Here is a 20,475-nt window from a genome sequence, read left to right on the forward strand (position 1 = left end):
AAAGCGATACCCACTATTTTATATGTTTAATAACTTTACTTCAGTACTAACATTTTGATTTTTCGATGGGATATGTTGGTTGTAACAAAATAATATTAAGTTTTCTAATAGCTTTAACTTGTCCTAAGATTCGATTTTTCGTCATTTAAGGCTATGCGTATTGTATGACCTCACTATCGCAAAATATGAACTTTGTGAATGATTTTTAGTGCCTAATATTTGCAAAATTCCGCACGCATCGCATGCATAAAATTCCGAACTCATCACGTTCACAAAATACTAGTTTCGTATACCACAACTAGTCAGTAATAAATTCGACCTCACCAACTCATTGTCAAATAGTGAATTTTCTACAAGTTCCACTCGATATATTGGTTAAATTGTGCTCGTAATGGCGTGAGAGATTAACCGATAGTTCGTTCTCATCTTAAAATATATTTCTATCAAGTTATGACTAGTGATTGAGAAAAACAGACCCAAAAAAGTAGGAAAAAAACATTTGGCAAACCATAATATCAAAGAAAACCAAAGTTCATATATTTGCGAGGCGCTCTCGAGTTCGGGATCGGCGCTTAGCAACCCCCTCTCTTATTCTCTCTTATTCTCTCTCCTACTTCTGCAATTCTTTGGATCCTTCTGTGTTGCAGACCCTCAATTAGCTCCTCAAATCTTAGTTGATTGCAATCGGTTTCACTGCCAATTCCAGGTATTCTTGGTTTTGTATATAACTTTTTGTTAGAATACGTAATTATTGATCTTTGCTGCTTCGTTTTTTGGGGGTTTTCATGACTTAAAGGGTTTTTTCCTTCTTTTTCGGATTTGTTATCTTATTTAGTTCTCATTTGTTGTTCATTTTGGGAAATTAATTAGGGTTCTGGGTAATTTAGATCTGAATTTGAGGACCGGGTTTTTAAAGGCGAATTCACGATGTTTTGGCGTATGGCGGGTTTGTCCACTGCATCTCCGGTAAGTGTTTTTTTTCCTTCAAATAATTACCCTATCTTTAGATCCAATTTTTACGCGTTTAATTTCTCCAAATTTTTATTCGCTTGAATTGCTAGTAATTGTCGAGCTTATTGAATTTGTTGATCAAATGACCAGTGGGTTTATTTTGTTTTCGTTCTTGCTTGTTGAAAAATGACTGAAATGCAGCATTTATTTCTTTTGTCTGCTGTTGTTTTTAGTTTTGTTGTGCTCAAATTGTCGCTAATCAGAAATTTATGGTGCATAGTGCTGTGGAACGATAATTCTTCTATAATACGTCAGAAGTTCGGTACTTGGTTCACTTTTTTCTGTTTTCATCAGTCAGTTATGTTGGTTCTTTTTTTATTGCTTCTTCTGGCAAGCATCTTCCCGGTGATTTTTTAAAAAGGGTTCATTGAGATTTTTTACCTTATGTGTGAAGTTTAATGAAATTGACCTTTGAAACTACATATACCCGCTTTTCTGGGAATGCATTACAACATCCCTCATTATCAATTTACCACTCGATTAGAGTGGACTACATGAGTCTCAATTCTCAAAGTATTATCGTTCTTCGCCCACAGGGAGGGATCAGTAAATTAGGATCACTGTGCCATGTTTCTACTTTCTGTCACTATCATTCATAAGTGGAACGTATATCAACACATTTGGCCTTCTCCAGTTCTTCACAATGCAATAAAAATCTCTGCATAGATTTCTTGGGTAGTTTCTACTTGATCCTGCTGCGACTTTGATGTGCCTTGAAATGCGTTTATGTTGGCTTTTTGTCTTCCCCCCCCCCCCCCCCCCCGCGCGTTCTGGGATATCTTGACCTGTCAAAAATAGTGGTGGGCTTGCTGATAGAAAGTTGACATTACATGGCCGCTATAATTTGTTTCATGAAGTGCAACACTTTTTTTTTCTCCAATTACCTTGGTCTCTATACTCAAATTGATGTATGTTTTTGAATAGGCACAAAAATGTATGCATTTTAATTGATGCAGTCATCAACATTTGTATAGATAATGATACTCCATCCCATAAAGATTCTGCATTGGGAGTTTGGCGTGGAGATGTAGGAGAGTGATGAAGCATTGTAGTATAGACACAAAAGTGGGTGGTCAGGTGTGAGGCCCAACTTCAAAGGAAAAATTTTCTTTTATAGAGAATGCCTAGATAACACGAGGCATCCAAATTACGAATATGCATAGATTTATGGACGGAGGTAGTAAATATTCGCGGAGTCTTAGTTATCCCAGATCCTATACTCTTCATGGACCCAAATAAACTTTTTAGTATGCTTGATCTGCAAGAATTTCTTTTGATTTTATTTGTCTATCTGAATTTCTCATTAGGAATAGGATGGGGATTGGGGAGTGCAGTTTATGATTGAAAATTTTATTTATAAATTTTTATGGAGATGATTCTTAGGGGTAGTTTTTTTTTATTGGAAGTTCTTCTGTAGTAGTGAGATTACTGGAGATTACCTTGGAGATGACTCTCTCATTACCCAAGAAGTTGGTGAACTCTTGTTGCCATTGAATTGCAATATGTCCAGATTATGGGGAATTATCTATCGTTGGAGTCTTCTTAAGCAATGGTAAACTTAGAAATAGTTTGCTTACATGTCATATTGGCTCTGCTCAAAGGAGGTAGCATAGATTTTGATTATGGAGGTTCTGACTTTCTAGCAATATCCACTTTGGTGTATGCTGGAAGTGTTCTTTGTTAAGGCAAAGAAGGTGTAAGGTTTGTGAATTGACACTGCAGATCTGTAACTGTTGAAGAGACTTGGTTTTACTTAGTGGCTGAGCATTCCCGTACATAAAAAAAATGGTCCCTGAAAAAAGAGAAATTGGCTAATAAAATGGATTTGGAACCAGAGCTGTCTAGGTGTTCTATGGTATGATGTTGCAGAACATTGAAATAAAGAAAATAGTTGAATCAACCGGTGAAATTTGAGGTCTGTAATCATCCAAATTGATGATTCAGATTGTGTTCTTGATTTTCATTCCTACTAAAAAAAATGCCGGTGAGATTTAAGAATAATAGCTAGCATGTTTCTGCCGGAATTTGTGACTTCAAGAAGACAATTTTAAGATTTTGACTATGACGGTTAGAAATAATTTTTTGGAGAGTTTTCTGTTCACTCAAGGAATGTAAAGGCTTAGCACTCTAAGTATTAAGTGGAGGGTTTTCTGTTCACTCAAGGGATGCAAAGGCTTAGCACCCTGAGGCTGATGTGTGTCAGCGTGTGTGCAAATGTTCTTTGGGGCAGTTGGTAGATATTTCTGCTACTGGGTTGGGAGTAATGATACTATGACCTATGTTACCCGGACTCGTGTACTAGTTCCAGACATGAGTACGTGTCCAAGTGTCCTACTCTGCTAAAAAGTGAAAACGTTCCATGAGTTTAGCCCAAAATGAAATGTTAAGAGTGTCCATACTCATTTTCGAGTGTCAATACTGGTACTTGAGGGGAAATGAAGAGCCTGAGTAAGATAGACTATGACTAAAGGCCGTGAGTAGGTTGGAATAAGAAGGTTGGATTAGCGGATTGCTTTCACACTTCATATTAATGTACAAATACTGATTTGTGCAGCTCTCTGGTGTTAAATACATATCATGATTGCCCCAGCTTTGGTCCATGTACTTTGGGTGTTGAATATGATGAGACAAAAACTTTGTTTCTCTCAAGAATGTTGTTGGAAACCCCATATCTAATTAGTGGGACTAAAACTACTCCGGATCTCTTTTTTAGTTACTGCACATGTAGGAGTCCTCCTAATAGTGGGTCTAGTAATGGTGTGACCTCAAAATTACTCAAGTGTTTTATTTATATACTCCCTCTGTTCCTATTTGTTTGCCTCATATTCTATTTTAATCAGTTCCTTAAAGATTGCCCTGTTTCCTAATATAGTAATACGTCCCCAGTCCCCACCATTTAACCCTCTTGCATAAACTCATAAAAGTTAAAAAGACAATATTTCCCCCATTTCCTTGTAAAATTTTGGCTCAAGGCTTAATAAAGCACATTTTGACAACGGGGAAAACAAAATAGGGATGGAGGAAGTATTCTGCTTTGCAACAAATTATTCAGTTTTGTGAAGTCTGATAGTGATATTAGGTGCAATTATGCAAGGATTATGCTTCTATTTAAGTCCGGACATCAAATAAATATATTGCATTTGTTGAAGGCCTTCTTTTTGAGGAAGTTGATGTGTCAATAAGTGGAGATGTAATTTGGCTGTTTTCTTGTGGACTCAAATCTGGAAGTAGGAAGCGGTGGATATTTTTACCATTGTGTCACTGTTATAGACTTATAGTAAGGTGTTAAGAAGAATGCTTTCTAGGTGTCAAACCATGTATATATGAGATTATCATGGTAAAAATTGTTTTTGCAATCTACATTGATTATATTGTTTGACGAAAAGATGCTAGAAACTTTGTGCTTCTTTAGAAGTTTCAGGGTTTAATATGTTTTTACACCCCACACTATAAGTTCTTGTGCGTCTTTAATTGAATGTTGATGTTTCTTCTACCATGCTTTCTGTTTGCTTTCATTTTCCTAAGCTTAGATTATGTACTAGATTGAGCATATTTCTAAAGGAAATTTTGCTTTCTCATGCATGTGGTTTCAGGTGGAGACCATTTTGGACAAGGATAACTTTACACTAGATGAGCTTCTCGACGAGGATGAAATTATCCAAGAATGCAAATCTCTTAATGCTCGGCTTATTAATTTGTAAAGATTTTTGCTCCTCCTACGATTTCCGGTTGCTTATTGATTGGTTGCTTCGATATTCCCTATCCCCCATCTCGTTTTTACTTGCATATCTTATTAAATACTCCGTATCACTTTGGTCTCTCTTACGTTTTTAGTGTCATGTTGTTATCTGCTTGGCTGCTTGGAAGCACTTAAGATGTTTTACTAGGTTCTGGTGTGCTTAGTCACCTGGTTTCGTAGATTTCCTAGGCATACCCATAAACCATGTGACCTTAATAATAGAGTCCTGGCCCAAATCCGAGTTTGATCCTCCAAATTTCCAGTTGGACATGGCAGTCAATCAGAGAGGCTAAGGAATAAGACAGGAGGAGAAAGATATAAGAAGGCGTCATATGTCTGTAGACTGTAGCCAACTCTAGAGATCTAATTCTTGAGGGTTTTTTTTTGGCTATTAGAGTCTTCTGTTGCTAAGGAATGAACAATGGTAAAACAAGTGACTGTCCTTGTTAAAAGCAGACTGGACCCTTATCCGTGTACATGTTCATGTTCACCATAAAAGAGGTGGACTAAAGTGAAAGTGAAGTTCCAGGCCTTGCAGCCATTGGTTTCATTGCTTTTTGTTGATTTGAGTTCTGTTTGAGTACTTTGTTGATCAAGGGTGAGAGAGAGATAGAGGAGACAAAGGGAGAGGGAATAGACAAAATATTGGCTGAATACCACGGGGCTTGATATATTTTGTGGAACTTCGTTTTCACATTTCTTTTCCTTTTACTCCCTCCGTATATTTTTACAAGTCACACTTACCATTTCTGGCCGTATTTTATTAGGGGTCACACTTCCATTTTTAGTAACTTTTCTACCCCACCTTTCAATTATTTAATATATCTAATTTCCTAGGGACAACCACTACAATAAGCTCGTTCTCTACTTTTATTAAAATACTTTTCCATCATCTTTTTTCTATTTGTTCATTACTCCCTCCCCCACTTGCTTTATTATTTTTAATAGATTCAACTATCCTTCCTTAATATGCGTGACGGTCAACACGTGACTCCTAATAAAATACGGAGGGAGTATCAAAAAACTTGTTGGACTTCTGTTTTCTCTTCTTTTCATCATGATAAATCTGAAAGTTCTTTAGATTAGATTAAATGCCGTGTCCTTGCGGCAACAACTCTTGTAAGTTAAATCCGGACAAGAATTGGTCCATTGAGGATCAGACAAACACAGCCTTACCCAAATAGTCTGCTCTGTCCTTGCCCCCCTGTCCAAATTAGTGTAGTTTTCCCAACAAAAGAAATAGGATTAAATGATTGTATGAAACGTGTGGAGTTGAATATGTTTTCGAGCTTTGTTATCCAATGATCTAGATTTGGCCAAATTACCAATGACAAAAGTTCTTTGAACTACCAAAACTGCGCATACAAATATTGCATCCAATACCTGGTTTATGACTCCACTTCTTTTGTAAAGATAGAAACTTTTGAATATGCAAAAACAACTTGATTATAGGATAAATCATTAAGTGTTGTTCCTGGAAATGCTGTGTTTTCCATAAAGGACTAAAAGGTTACAAGTGTTAAGTTGTTTTTCAGTTTTTGTGCTTGAAACATGCACAGAAATAAATTACCATACTGATGTCTCTGCTTGTGTACTCATCTTTATGAAGGGTATCTAATGCTGTTCCATTTTTAGTTTGCGTGAGAGACCACAGGTTGAGCAACTTATTCGTTATATAGTAGAGGAAGCACCCGAAGATGCTGAAAGACAGAGAAACTTTAAGTGGGTTCTTGAATTCTACAATATCCTGCTGGATTATTCTATCTGTTCTTCTTTGATCTTTTAATGTTCTTCTCTATCTGTGTTAGGTTTCCTTTCATTTCTTGTGAGATTTTTACATGTGAAGTTGACATTATTCTTAAAACATTGGTAGAAGATGAGGAGGTATGCAATATAAATTAATGTTCTGCAATACAAATTCTGCATTTCTTCTTGATTTACCTTAGTTTATACTTGTTTCATTCATTTGGTTGGCAGTTGATGAATCTTTTATTTTCGTTCTTGGATCCGGAACACTCACATAGCACCTTATTGGCGGGATACTTTAGCAAGGTATCTTGAGGACACTTTTTTCATTTTTAGTGCTTCGTTTATTTATTTTCCTTTATTTGCCACTCTTATGCTTTTCTTACTGGGTTTTCATTCTAGGGTTTAGTGAGGGAAGCCATGTTTATACAATGAATTGTTTGCTTTGAATTTCAGTATTGGTTTAATTAGGTCATCGAGTGATTCCAATTTTACAAGCTCTTCATTGTTTAATTTATGTAGTTGGCCAATACCATGAGTTAATTGTCCTTTCTTTTTATATTCTGCTTTCCAGGTTGTGGTTTGCCTTCTGATGCGGAAGACAGTTTCTCTTATGAACTATATTCAAGTGAGTATTTAAAATGTCAAGATTGTCAACTACCTGTTTTGGTGACGAGTCTTCGTAAATGAGTTCTAACTTCAGCTACTTATGAACTTTTCTCAGGCACATCAAGAAATAATTAGGCAGCTAGTTGATCTTATTGGGATTACCTCCATTATGGAGGTTGGTGTTGTTATCTGCTCGTAGTAAATCTACTCTTGTTGCTTTGGTCTTCTAATTTTCAAGTCTATCTTTGAGGCTATTATTATGCTAAGGAGTTCTCTTATATGTTCATATATTTATTGAGTTTCATAACTCATTGTCCACATTAGTGTGTGTTACTCATATGATATATTTCCGTTCTATCTCTGCATTCTTTGAAATCGGTGGGGAAATTATGTATGGTTATTACAAGCTTTCTCACTCCAATCTATTTCAGTTGTTGTTGCCTTAACTGAAAATATAGCATCAATCATCAATTATATTGCTAATATGATTTTTTTTCCTATCAGTAGTTAGCTTGTTTTCTGCCAGTAGTCAGTCCCATCTTGTTGTCTGCATTACCTGGCCTTCCAAGTCAATCCTGAGGTTTTGTTATGCAAGGGAGTTTTGAGTTTTCTGTATGCTCAAACATAGGGACACCATTGACCACATTATTTTATGTTGTTTGATAGTTTATTTTTACTTCTTTTCTGCATCCTTAACATCTTTGTGCGAAATAGTGCATGTGTGTGACAAGATCTCTTACTCCTACTCTCCTAGTGCAGTTTTTATTGCCTTAATTTGAAGTGACAGTATCTATCTTTAAGTAAATTGTTTGTATTATTTCTGTTTATCCAGTAATACATTTGTCTAAATAGCAATACCCAGTTTATCTTTGCGTGTTTGGGACTAATTGTGAGTGTCACTGTTAGGAGGGGTTTAAGGGAAAGTTATGGGAAAGGTTTTACTTCTACATTGCTTGTTGTTATCATGACTAATGATCTGGTAGTTGAATTCATTTTCTTCTGCCTTTGCAGGTGTTGATTCGCCTTGTTGGTGCTGATGAACATATATATGCGAACTATGCAGAAGCTATGTTGTGGTTGGAAGATACAGATGTCTTGGATATGATTGTGGATAAATTTAGCTCTTCCGTGAGTGGTTTCTGTTGCTGTGTCTGTAGATACGAAAAGTTTATTGTTTATTAGACTGGCCATAAGTGTGTTCATGATAAATGTGTTTTTGCAGGATTCTCCTGAAGTCCATGCTAATGCCGCAGAGACGCTGTGTGCCATTACTAGATATGCTCCCCCGGGCATCTCAGCTAAAATTGCTAGTTCAAGGTAGTTTTAAGCTGGTTCTCTTCTTATTTTGTTTTTTTGTTCTACCTACTCCTACTGTATTCCAATTTTGGTAAACCTTTTACTATCCTACCCTCTTTGCCCACAATTTATCCACCTTCTACACAACTTTTTTCTTACACCCACCTTTCTACTCCCTCTCTCTTACCCACCTTGTTCTTACACCCACCCACCTTTTTCCTATTCCTTGGTTTGCGAATTTACTAGTCAGCAGAATCCAAAGAAATGGAGAGAGTATAAGCCTGAGAAATGTCAATTTAGCAGTTTTAGCTATATGAGGCACATTTGAATGTTTATGAGAGAAAATATCTGATTTTAGCAACACTTTTTCAAGACATTAACTTTGCAAACTCTTTCAATAATGATTTTTTTCATTTGTGCAGGCTTATAGGAAGGCTATTCCACAATGCTCTGGAAGAGTCCCGGCCGAAATCAGTTTTGTTTAATTCCCTTTCTGTATGCATCTCCTTGTTAGACCCAAAGAGGCTAACTTTTGGTACTTACCATGCATACAATCGCCAATTTTCTCAAGGACCCTCAATAACTGCTAATCATGAAACCGTTGAAGGAATGCTAGGGAGTCTGGGTAAGATTATTTGGTTTTATTTTAAGCTGTTGTTACTTAGTGTTGATTCATTCTGTCAATTATCTTTTCATAGTTGTTTTTCCCCTTCCCATCGTGATAAGTTCCTGTGTATTGTGGCATTATTTCCTTTGCTTGATCTATTTTTTGGGGGGGTTGGGGATGAGGTTTTAGATAACAGAAGCCAGCTCACTGAAAAGTTGTTTTGAGCTGTTAGAATATCTTGTCACAAATTCGGATTTCTGTAAGTGCCTAAACTTTTACGGCCTGCTAGGTAGCCGGTAATAAATGGTGGGAATGAGAATAAATCTAAGTGTTATCATTCATCATTATCATCGCCCCATTGCCTCAAAGAGGCTCCCGCAAGAAGCGGGGTAAAGGGGGGGGTCGGGTGTACACAACATTACCTTTGATTGCAGGGAGGTTGTTTCCAATTGACCCAAAAGCGATAACGGGGCGATAACAGGATGACAATCTTCTACTTCATGGAAAGGAAGCGAAGAGGTTTTAAGAGCCATTTTGATTTAGTACATTACATCCCACAACCAAAAGAACAAATGAATCATCTAAGTGTTATGTGACAAAAAAATAACATCATGATGTCCATGGTAATGAAAATTTGTCCCAAACTTGTGTGTTTTTCTTCATAAATTTGCATTCCACCTAATACTACTCCCCAAATGGTAATGATGGTAATAGATACTTATAATGAAAATAGATAATTTTGAGTGAATTAGCATTACTATGGGAACGGATTCCTTACAAATTTATATAAAAATTCATTCCCACTGAAACCATTTATGGCCGGTTGCCAAACGGGCCGTCAGGTCTGTATTTTGTCATACATATTCATATTCTCATATCTGGCATATGTGGTTAATTTTGTGCTACAATAGTGCATACTAGCTTTTATGTGCGTGGCATTTTATGTTGTAATTTTATAACAATGGTCATACCCAAGGCTGTCAGGATTGGGATCCTACCTTGGACCTTTGAAAGGGGCAGGATCAGATCGGTAGAATCGGACCGTAGGATCGTAAGATCCAACCAATTAGTAAAATGATATTTATATTTTTGAAAAGGCAATGTAAAATCATGTATTCAAGTAGTCTTAATGCTTAAAAGTCCTTTTTTTGCTCATATTTGGTTAATACTTGTGTAGATTCAAGTGCAATTGATAAATATGTGTGCAAGCTTCTTGAAATTTAGATTTTAGTTTTGATCAGTTCTTGATTGATAAAATTAGATGAGAATATCTTTTGAGTGTTTAGTGAAAAAATGATACTTCATTTTATAACAAATTAATTCGTTGATAGAAAAAACATGATATTTCTAATGTTATGTTAGTATGAATTATTTTATTAATAAAAGACTCTAAAAGTAATTTATTATCTTAATAATTGTATGTTGGATCGGATCGAATGATCGTATTAAGATCCTACCACTCAATTTTTTTTTCCGAGGTGGATCGTAAGATCCTACAAACATTAAGATCCTACCTAAGATTCGGATCGGTAGCGTGTTTTTGGATCGTAAAATCTTAGGATCGTAAGGTCCGGATCGGGAGTTTAACAACCACTCATACGGAGTATGTAGTTGCTTAGCTAAATGGAAAGAATCATTTTTTAAAAGATTATTTTTGATGATATCTTTTTTTCATTTAAATAAACTTAACACGCTACTAAGGGTATAATAGGTATTTCACATGGGACACCAAAAAGTCAAAAACTTCGGGCGTTCCTTAATAGATGGAGATAAAGGATTACATCTGCTAGTTTGATGATGGTTTGGCGCAGCAGAGTTGTCGTCGGCTAGCAAATACCCTCTGCTTTTAAATTTCATACTTACAATTGGCATAGTCTGTTGAGATTAGTGCTTCGAAGTGGTGTTATCTAAAAAAGTAGTAGAACCAAGTTGTTATGGAGTTAGTGGTATGATATTAAATTTTCTGGATGATTAATTTAGCATGTTTTTAGTCGTATTAAGTGATTAGTGAAGTCATGGGACATAAGCTCCCCTTTCGCCAACTTTTATTTTGCATTCTTTAACATGTTGGTTTATTTTTTTCAAAAATGTTGTATGGAACTACCGAATTACCTTGAGAAAAACTGAAAGTTTCAAAACATTTATTCTTATTAGTGAAGAGATTTACTTCTGCCACAAAAAATTGAAAATAGAAAAAAGAGAATAGAAAATTTGTCAAGGAAGGAAGTGTTGGTTTTTATGAGACAAAGGAACCTTCAAGAGTTTATGCTAAAGATGTTCTCCCTTTTCACATTCGTTGTCTTCCCCATTGTGAACTTTTAGGTATTCTCCATTTACATGTGGACACAGTTGGTATTTTTTAGGTACTTATGATGTTTCTCCATTCGTTGTCTTCACCAACACTTTACTTTGCTTGGTTCAACGGACTAAATAAAAATTCTTCTATGATTTTAGATTCATTGCAAGCATGTGACACCCCTAGTGTTATTTATTTTTGTTATGCAGGTAATCTACTCAAGTTGTTGGATGTTTCTTCAGAAGAAAGCGTCTTGCTAACAACATATGGTAAATTGCATCCACCACTAGGAAAGCAACGTTTGAAGGTACTTGACGTGTATCTGACTGTGTTTTGTGTATTGATAGCTGCGGAGTTTAAGAACATCAGAGGCTATAAATTGGACTGGTTATTAAAATAAAAAGGATGAACAAATAAGGGGTACATTGGGTAGCCTCCAGATTTCTTAAGAAACTTCATATGAATTTGTAGGCTGTCGATCATACATTTCTATAAATGGGTGAGGGTTGTAATGTGCACACCTTGACTATGTAGCATATCCTGTAATTCATTGATCTGTCTGTGAAGTAGAGCCCAATTACGCAACTCTGCTCTTGAGATTACTGCCTGAGAAGAAATGCTGTAACTGCGTACAACTTCCTCGAAATAAGTGGAGTATAGTTTAGTGAAATATTTAATAAAAAATAGAAAACCAAACTGAAGTTATTTAAATATGGGTTGGATGGGATGAAGAAATAAGCAGTGTGTATATTCCAAATCTCCATATGAGGAAATTAGTTAAGGTGGCCTATGAAGAAGGGGTTGGATATGAGTGAAAGATTACACAGATATATCTTTGTATCTGTAAAGCACATCCGTGGAACTTTGTTTCAGCTGATGGCTACCCCCAGATTTATGTAATTGACTAATTACCTACGCTTCCAACACTTGTATCAGTGTTCCAAGTCCCGATGGATTCTTGACATGATGTAACCTGTTATTCTTTTTTATTGAGTGCATGATGTTACTTTTCACTTATTAATGGATTCTTTGTTATTTCCAGATCATTGAGTTTATTTTAGTCTTACTCTCAAGTGGTAACGAAGCCGCTGAAAAGGAAGTCATTCGACTTGGAGCAGTGAAAAGAATCTTAGACATGTTTTTTGAGTAAGTTAGATCTGATATGTCCTATGTGGCGTTAATTGATTCAGAATATCATAAATTTGCAAATGCTGCAGGTACCCGTACAATAATTTTTTACATCACCATGTAGAGAACATCATACTATCTTGCTCTGAGAGCAAGAGTTCTGTCCTCGTTGAGCATCTACTTCTTGATTGTGATCTTGTTGGAAAGATATTAGAAGCTGAAAAAAGTCCTTCGCTATCAACTGATTCGAGCAAGGTGATTGGCAATTGATAGTGTGCTTGGTTTTCTCTTTCATTGTAATTACTAGTGCAATGACATTTGCTTTGTGAATGCTCTTGCAGCCCACAGTGGGTATTGATGGAAGACACCCTCCTAGAGTGGGAAATATTGGTCACCTAACTCGCATATCTAACAAACTTGTCCATCTTGGTAACACGAACTCCGAAATTCAGGCATTTTTTCAGGTCTCCTTCTTAGTAACTGATTTGTGAGGGACTACTTTTTTGCTCTTATATTGTTGCTTTTATACTTGTAAATCACTCTTAATTGTAAGTTTTTTTTTGCTGAATCATTTTGTATTACATATTTCCAGAAGTTATAAAAACATATTCCATAATTCTCCATATGCTTTTTCACCTTAGAAGACTTTAGGATATGTATAGCTTAGAGCATATTTTCTGCCCTCAAAACAACTTCCGTTTGTGATTTGAGACTATTGATAGTATACCATTTAAACAATCGTCTTTGGACCTCCTGTGAACATAATATTTCCGCACACAACTTTTGGTTGGTTCCTACTTGTCATTTTGCACATGTTTACAATGCACGTGCTATCAGAATGTAAACATCATCAAACAGTTAAATGGAGAAAATATGTGTTTCTATGGGGTTGGCTCTGTTTATTGATTTATAAACAAGTCTTCAGGCTTTGTAGACTTTCTTGTTGACATTAATTGAACTAGATTTTTTGGTCTTAATTGATTTTGACCTTTAATGATTCAGACTGTCATTTGTCTATTATGGTTTTATCTTGTTTATCTTTTGCATTACTTTTCTTATTTCCTATTTTCCTTGAAAATTGTAGGATAATGTGGAATGGCTTGACTGGTGTTCAAATGTATTATCTAACCGCAATGCTGTGGAAAATGTTTATCAATGGGTGTGCGGGTAGGCCATCTTCTTTTTTCTTTTCTTCAGAATAATTAGAATTTTGCATTTCTGCCCTGATTTGTGGATGTTATGATTCAATACTATCTCCTTTTCCCCTTCCATCGTTTGTGTGTGTATGTATGGCACACACTTAATATGAAAATGGAGATTCACCATCTGTACTGCTCCCAACAAAGATTACCTTTATATTTGGTTTTTTAAGTTGTCGCTTTGCATTATCATGTCTATGGCTGTTTTGGTTTTGAATCGAATCATCTTAATCAAGAGCCTTGAATGTTCAGTTAAGTTATGGGTTTGTACTTTGGTAACAGAAGAATCTATCAGTTTGGTATTTGGCTAGGTCATTTTTAGGGCCAGTCTCACTCAATGTATAAAAAAATCAACCAAAATTAGTAAGTCGTCCTCCAGTTTTTTAATTGCAATACTCTTGCCAACACACAATCTTAATCATCAATATCTTTAATATCTATTAGTATAAACAACAGAGCCGATTTTTTGAAAATATACATTTGACATTCATCCAACAATACATTTGACATTATCTTACCTTCCTCCACTCGTGTCTCCACTCTTGTAAGCAGAAGATCAAGTGATGCCCCGGTTAGGAGGATAGAAGGGTGGCAAAGTGATAGAATTGCAAGGGGTAGGGGAAGACCTAAGAAAACTTGGAGGAAGGTGATTGAGCACGATATGAGCTTTCTTGAGATTGAGGAAAATATGGCGTTGGATAGGACAGAGTGGAGGGAAAGAATATACATTGATGACTTCATTTGACTTATATAGCTTTCATGTTTCTCTTTCTTTCTATTTTTTTTATTTTATTTTTATTTTATTTTTAAAATTCTTTTAAATTTTTTAATAATTTTACATGCTATTTTGAAATGTACTTATTTTACTTATTCATTTATTTTAAACTTTACTTATTTTTTATTATCTTTTACAATATTTCTTCTATAATATATATATATATACATTTTTCTCTTATTTTACTTTCATTAATTCCACTTTCTCTTCTTTGTTTTTTTCTTTTTACTTCCTGCTCCTTTCTGGTTTGATTGGTGACAATGACAATCTCCTATGACGATTCATGTTAGCCGACCCCAAATCATTTTGGGACTAAGGCTTTGTTGTTGTTGTATTTTCAAAATAAGTTCTTTTTATGGTCTCTGCGTCTCGGTTTACATGATACACTATTATCGGCATAAAGTTTTAGGCAAATTTATTCACGTCTTATTTGATCGTGTGATAGTTTGTAGTGGGATTTATTTTATTTTGTTAGAGGGTCGTATGCCATTTGCTTTTTTCAGGGGCGTGACTGTTTGAGACTGAGTAGGAGCCTAGGAGGTCTCTTTTTTTTAATGTTTTTATAGAAACTGGGAATTAAGTAGACCCAATTAAAAAATGGTTGGTCCATATCATTTATGAAAGAAATAGAAGTGTGAAGTAAATTGTGATGGAAGGGATATACTTCCTCCATTTCTTTAGTTGCAATACTTATTTTTCAAGCTTGTCAATGCATAACTTGAACAATTAATATCACTTAGTATAGTTAAGTAAAAATTATAAAGAAATTGATGTTCAGAAAATATATATTAAGATGAATCTAACAAGATCCCACATGAATATGTTTATCCCTAAGTATAGATCATCAAAAATAAACAAAGTAGAGTATGTGAATAGTGTAAAAAGCAAAGTGTTGTAACTAAAAAGAACGGAGGAAGTACATATGAACATCGCAAAAGTCGGTGCTGCTACTAAATTAAACAGAGAAGTATTAGTAGGTTATCAACTATCATGGATTACAGTCAGACCTGGCAAAACAAACCTAAAATGTACCTAAAATTACATAACCTGATTATGAACTTCAATCAACTTGGCCTGAAAATTGTGACTAGTATTTACTCCCTCCGTTTCTTTTGTTGTCCCATTTAACTTTGCATAGTTTCTTATGCACACATTTGTGCATTATTACCTTATAACTACGTGATTAAAAACTTTTATAAGTTAATATTTTGAAAGTACACTTTGAGACGAATCTAATAAGATCCCGCATGAATTTTTTTTCTTTTCTTATGTATATCAAAGGATACTCTTGGTCAACGTTCTCTATAAATGGAATATTCTAAATGGGATGAACAAAAAGGAACGGAGGGAGTATTAATCCTCCATCATTAGATAATTGACTACATACTGATTATTGGCTGATCTGAAACTGAACTAATTTTCTCATTACCCTACTCTGATGCGAACGGGCGTGATTGACTGATTGCCACCTCTAAGTACTATGGAATTTTCTATGTCATCCCCTCTCTCCTAATTAAAGCTCTTGTGGTGATTATAACTAATTTTCTGTGTAACAGGAGACCAACTGCACTGCAGGACCGCACTAGAGATAGTGATGAGGATGATTACCAAGATAGAGACTATGATGTTGCAGCTCTTGCTAACAATTTAAGTCAGGCCTTCCACTATGGCATATACAGCAATGATATGGAAGAGGTGTGTTACTCAACTATACAGTGTATTGTCTTTTTTTTTATTTTTTTTCCAATTTCAATTTCTTTGTGTTTGTTTTTCTTTCCCTATTTATATTTGTGGATTCGTGCGTCATGGTTAAAGTAGTTTGGTCAACTGTCCTTGTCTTTTTAGAAATAAAAGAGAGCTTCTCTTTTCTTTTTATCTTTTATAATGCGCTGTTTTCCTTTCGTGTTTCTTTCCGAGCTAGTCCCCTCGATAGAATTTTGTCCCGTCCTATTGTAGAAGCCTGAGTATGAAGTCTGCTGGCAATGGGTTGTGGACTGCATGATACTTTTTTTTTTCTTTTTAATTTTATTCTTCCTTAGTAGTTAGAAACTTGGAGTAGGCCATAACATAGTATGAATAGGCACTTTACGTTTCTTCATAACTAGCATTATTTTTTATTAGGTCATACTTAGCTTATGTTTTAGGAAGTTTCTTATTTAATAAGTTCGTTTTAGCGTAGAAATAGGACATAATTGTTATGTTTTCTGTATTGAATGCTATAAAATGAGAATTAGTTTAGTTTAACGGACAAGATCTAAATGCATGTCTCGTTTGAGTTTGATATCCTCCCAAATTCCCAATTGTTCTTATCTCATTGTGTTACCTCTTTTCTCTATATATGTGGTGTGGATTGACCTTTTTCCTGATTTATGCAGGTTCAAGCATCACTTGAACGGGATGAAGAGGTATTATATTCATTAGCTTAAGATGCTAAAATTGCATACTCTATCTTGTGTCAAAGTACATCTACCACTTTGAAAGGGATTGGAAAGTACATTTAGCTTCGTTACTCATTAGCATTTTCTATTGGATTACCCCTGCAAATTTGCTTGTGCTTGAGGCCATTTGGGACTACGGGGAAATTTATATTTTAGATAGAAAGACAATTAAAAGCATATTCTTCTACAATCATTTGGTGATTATTACTATCACTAGTTAGAGCATATTCAGGAGTTTCATGTTTATTTGGCAGTCTAGAGTTGACTATTTACTAAGCTCAAACTGTGGGATTGTTTACAATTTGAAATATATAATGTTTTGGGTTGTGTCACAAGTTTCAAAGAAATAAAAGTTGGGATTAAGGGAGTAGAATATGACACACAGAATTGCACTACTATTAAACAGTAGTGCCCTCATGGTATCTCACCAATTGTATTGAATGGATGGTCAGCCATGAGTTGTAATATTTATAATATTTGAAATAATGTTTCAGCTACCTTAAAAGACAGTGCACTTTGTTTGGAAATGGAAATAAGAAAACTTGTTTGCTGCGCAGTGCTTTGTTTTAAAATGGAAATAGGGTTATTTTCTTTTTCTCGTCTGCCCTTTTTTCTAATTGTTGAATCTATAGGTTCTGCATGTTTTTTCCATTCATTACTACCTTGCGGTTCTGATTTGTGTAAATGAACCAATTGATGATTTTCTTTGTGGCATTTGCTAGGATGTTTACTTTGATGATGAATCTGCGGAGGTGGTTATATCCTCGCTGCGTCTTGGAGATGACCAGGAGAGGTTTGTTATTTATTCCATTTGAATTTTAGTTATTCTTACATGGACTTCCGTGCTAGAGTTTCATATTGGCTTTGTCTCTGCAACTGTCTTTATGGCATTCTGATGGGTATTGCTTGTACACATGTGCTTATGAACAAAAGCTGTGCGATATATCTATCAATGGCTGTAACTACAATAAAGTTGCTTGCAGTTACAAATGTTTAGTAGCTTGTTCAATACTCGTATATACTCTTTGTGTGAATGTTTGGCTTGATGTTGTCTCTGGAAAAGACTAATACATTTCATTAAGAGATGCATCACTGATGTGTTATTGTATTTATGATGGTTATGTTTTGTCCCATGTCCTCAGTTGACTGATTGTGCTTACAATTATTTTCTTGTGAGCAGTGGTTCGCTGTTCACTAATTCTAATTGGTTTGCTTTTGAGGACGACCGTGTTAATAACGAGCGCATGACTGACTCACTTGCCTCTCCATCACCAGCTGATGAGGAAATGGGTGTTAGTAGTAGTAATGATGACGTTAATGTGAATGGTGACATGACTGACACTGCAGCTTCACAAGTGCCTGAAACCGAATCGAAAACACATGAGGCCATCATTGCTGGAGAGGAAGTTGGAAGGGGTGCTACCAGTGAGCAAAATGACTGGGTTGAATGGAGGGAAACATCAAATTCAAGTGATGAAACTGATAAACAAGGGGAAGTAACGAATGAGATTGAGGAACTAGGGAACGAGGTTGAGAAGGAGATATCCTTGAGTGCACCTGAACCATCATCTTCCTCGACAATCGATGTTCCAGAGAGGAATGATGTTACGAATGAAAATGTAGGGGATCCATTATCCAGTTGTAGCTCAAATACTGAAATCAAGTCGTTTGGAGCAGGACAGATTCCAAACCCAGATCAAACTAAAACTGATTTGGGTAAAGCGGAGAACTAGATGTACATTAGAATCCAGCAAAAAACGTCAGTCAAATTTCCAATTCCATAAATGTTGGTATCTCATTGTAAGTTTTCTAGCTCCTTTTATTGTACATCTTAGTGGGTTCAAATTATTATTAAGTAGAGAAAGTAATGATTCTTTTTGAGAAACTCAGGAGACTCGTCCTCTTCTCATTGTAACGTAGTGAAGTAACTGGAAGGCCTAATTTCCATATTTTTATTTTTCAACTATAGCCATAATAACAGTTCAGTCGTTATTCTTTCCAACCTTCTCCTACTTTATACTAACTTTCTAAGTTTTATATTTACATGCTACACTTAGTTTAGGTCCTGTATTTAGCCAAAACAATTTAATTATTTGACCATTTACTTTAACCTTGAATTGCTTGACTATTTTCGTATGGTTTTTTTCGATTTTTTGATAAAGTACCTTCAGTCAAAAAATCCTCCAGTTTCAGTTAATCAGTTGATGCGATTCATATGCCACTATACAGTTTTCCTTCCTGCCTGAATTAGCACGCTAGCAAATAATTAAAGCAAATTAATACATCAAAATACAATTCCATTAATACGCTTCCTTATTTGATTTTTTTTCAATCTACTTTGAACTATACTTTCAATTTTTTTCAATATACTTCCACAACATTTAAAGTAAACAAAATGTTTAATATTTCCAATACCACATTCTAACTCTATTTCTATTTCTGTTTTTATTCCTTTGTTAACACTGCCATTACTTAATTTTGTTCTCATTCTTTCATTACCGTCTACCAAACATAAATTTTAGGTGTTAGTTAAAGGTTGACTTCAAGAATACATTTAATCAATACTTTTGAGTAGTTTTAGTAAGAAAGAACACTTTCATATTTAAGAAGGCTTTGCCGTGCTATTTCCAGAGCTATCTCTAACGCAGTTGTCGATAATCTCGCGCCGTAAAGGTGAAGTTAGGGTTAGAGTTTCTAATTTCGGAAAGGAGGTATTTTGATATATAATATAGGTGAAGAATCTCATTTAGATTATTTGATGTTTAACTTAGTACTCCCTCCGTATTTATTTAAGGGATACCCTTGCCTTTTCTGGCCGTACTTATTTAAGAGATACACTTGCTATTTTTAACAATTTATCAACCCCACCATCTAATTAAATACTCCCTCCGTCCCTTAATACTTGCACCGCTTTCCTTTTCTGGCCGTCCCTTAATACTAGCACCGTTTCTATAAATGGAAATCTTTACTAATATTATATTATTTCTCACACTTACCTACTACCCCACCTACACCCCTATTCCCTACAAAAATTATTTAAAAATCAACACCCCTCACTCACCACTCCCCACCCCTTACACATTTCCCACTAACTATATTAAAAAAATACCCCACTATCAACAAACACCCATTAAATTAATAAGTCAATTCAAATGTCTTAAACTCCGCACCGGTCAAACCGGTGCGAGTATTAAGGGACGGAGGGAGTAATACATCTAATTTACCCTATAACCCACCATCCTATTAAACAAATAATTTCATAAACCCACCTCACCTCCCACCCCACCAAAATGACATGGTCGCCACTTCTTTACTTAATAAAATATCTACCAACCCCACTTGTTTAATTATTTTATTTCATTCAATTTTTTTTCTTAATGTTCGTGCTCGGCCAAGTGTATCTCTTAAATAAATACGGAGGGAGTAAATGCTTATACATACTCCCTCCGTCCCTTAATACTCGCACCGTTTCTACTTGACACGCTTGCCAATGCACAACTTTGACCACCAATATCTTTAACTACATATTATAAAAACTTGTAAAAAATTAATATTTTAAAAATATATATTAAGATGAAGCCAACAATATATTATATACTAACATTTATTTTCATATACTAGAAATAAAATA

General features: G+C 35.2%; 1 protein-coding gene across 2 annotated transcripts; it reads left to right on the top strand.

Annotated features, from left to right (window-relative positions):
* Positions 1 to 477: 477 nt before the first annotated feature.
* On the top strand, positions 478 to 18,846 carry LOC110804805 (uncharacterized). Of its 2 annotated transcripts, none has more exons than XM_022010410.2 (20): positions 478 to 706; positions 871 to 966; positions 4,605 to 4,708; positions 6,386 to 6,472; positions 6,559 to 6,634; positions 6,728 to 6,802; positions 7,071 to 7,124; positions 7,221 to 7,280; positions 8,117 to 8,233; positions 8,328 to 8,422; positions 8,824 to 9,026; positions 11,514 to 11,611; positions 12,347 to 12,450; positions 12,522 to 12,687; positions 12,774 to 12,896; positions 13,517 to 13,599; positions 15,963 to 16,101; positions 16,782 to 16,811; positions 17,567 to 17,637; positions 18,025 to 18,846. In XM_022010410.2, the coding sequence occupies exons 2-20, from the start codon at positions 928 to 930 to the stop codon at positions 18,575 to 18,577; spliced, it is 2,277 nt and encodes a 758-aa protein (XP_021866102.1). In that variant the 5' UTR covers positions 478 to 706; positions 871 to 927; the 3' UTR covers positions 18,578 to 18,846. The 2 variants fall into 2 exon arrangements, with proteins under 2 accessions (XP_021866102.1, XP_021866103.1); XM_022010411.2 differs by having other exon boundaries at positions 888 to 966.
* Positions 18,847 to 20,475: the final 1,629 nt, after the last annotated feature.

Source organism: Spinacia oleracea, chromosome 2 (genome assembly GCF_020520425.1).
Source record: "Spinacia oleracea cultivar Varoflay chromosome 2, BTI_SOV_V1, whole genome shotgun sequence".
Classification (NCBI taxonomy): domain Eukaryota; kingdom Viridiplantae; phylum Streptophyta; class Magnoliopsida; order Caryophyllales; family Amaranthaceae; genus Spinacia; species Spinacia oleracea.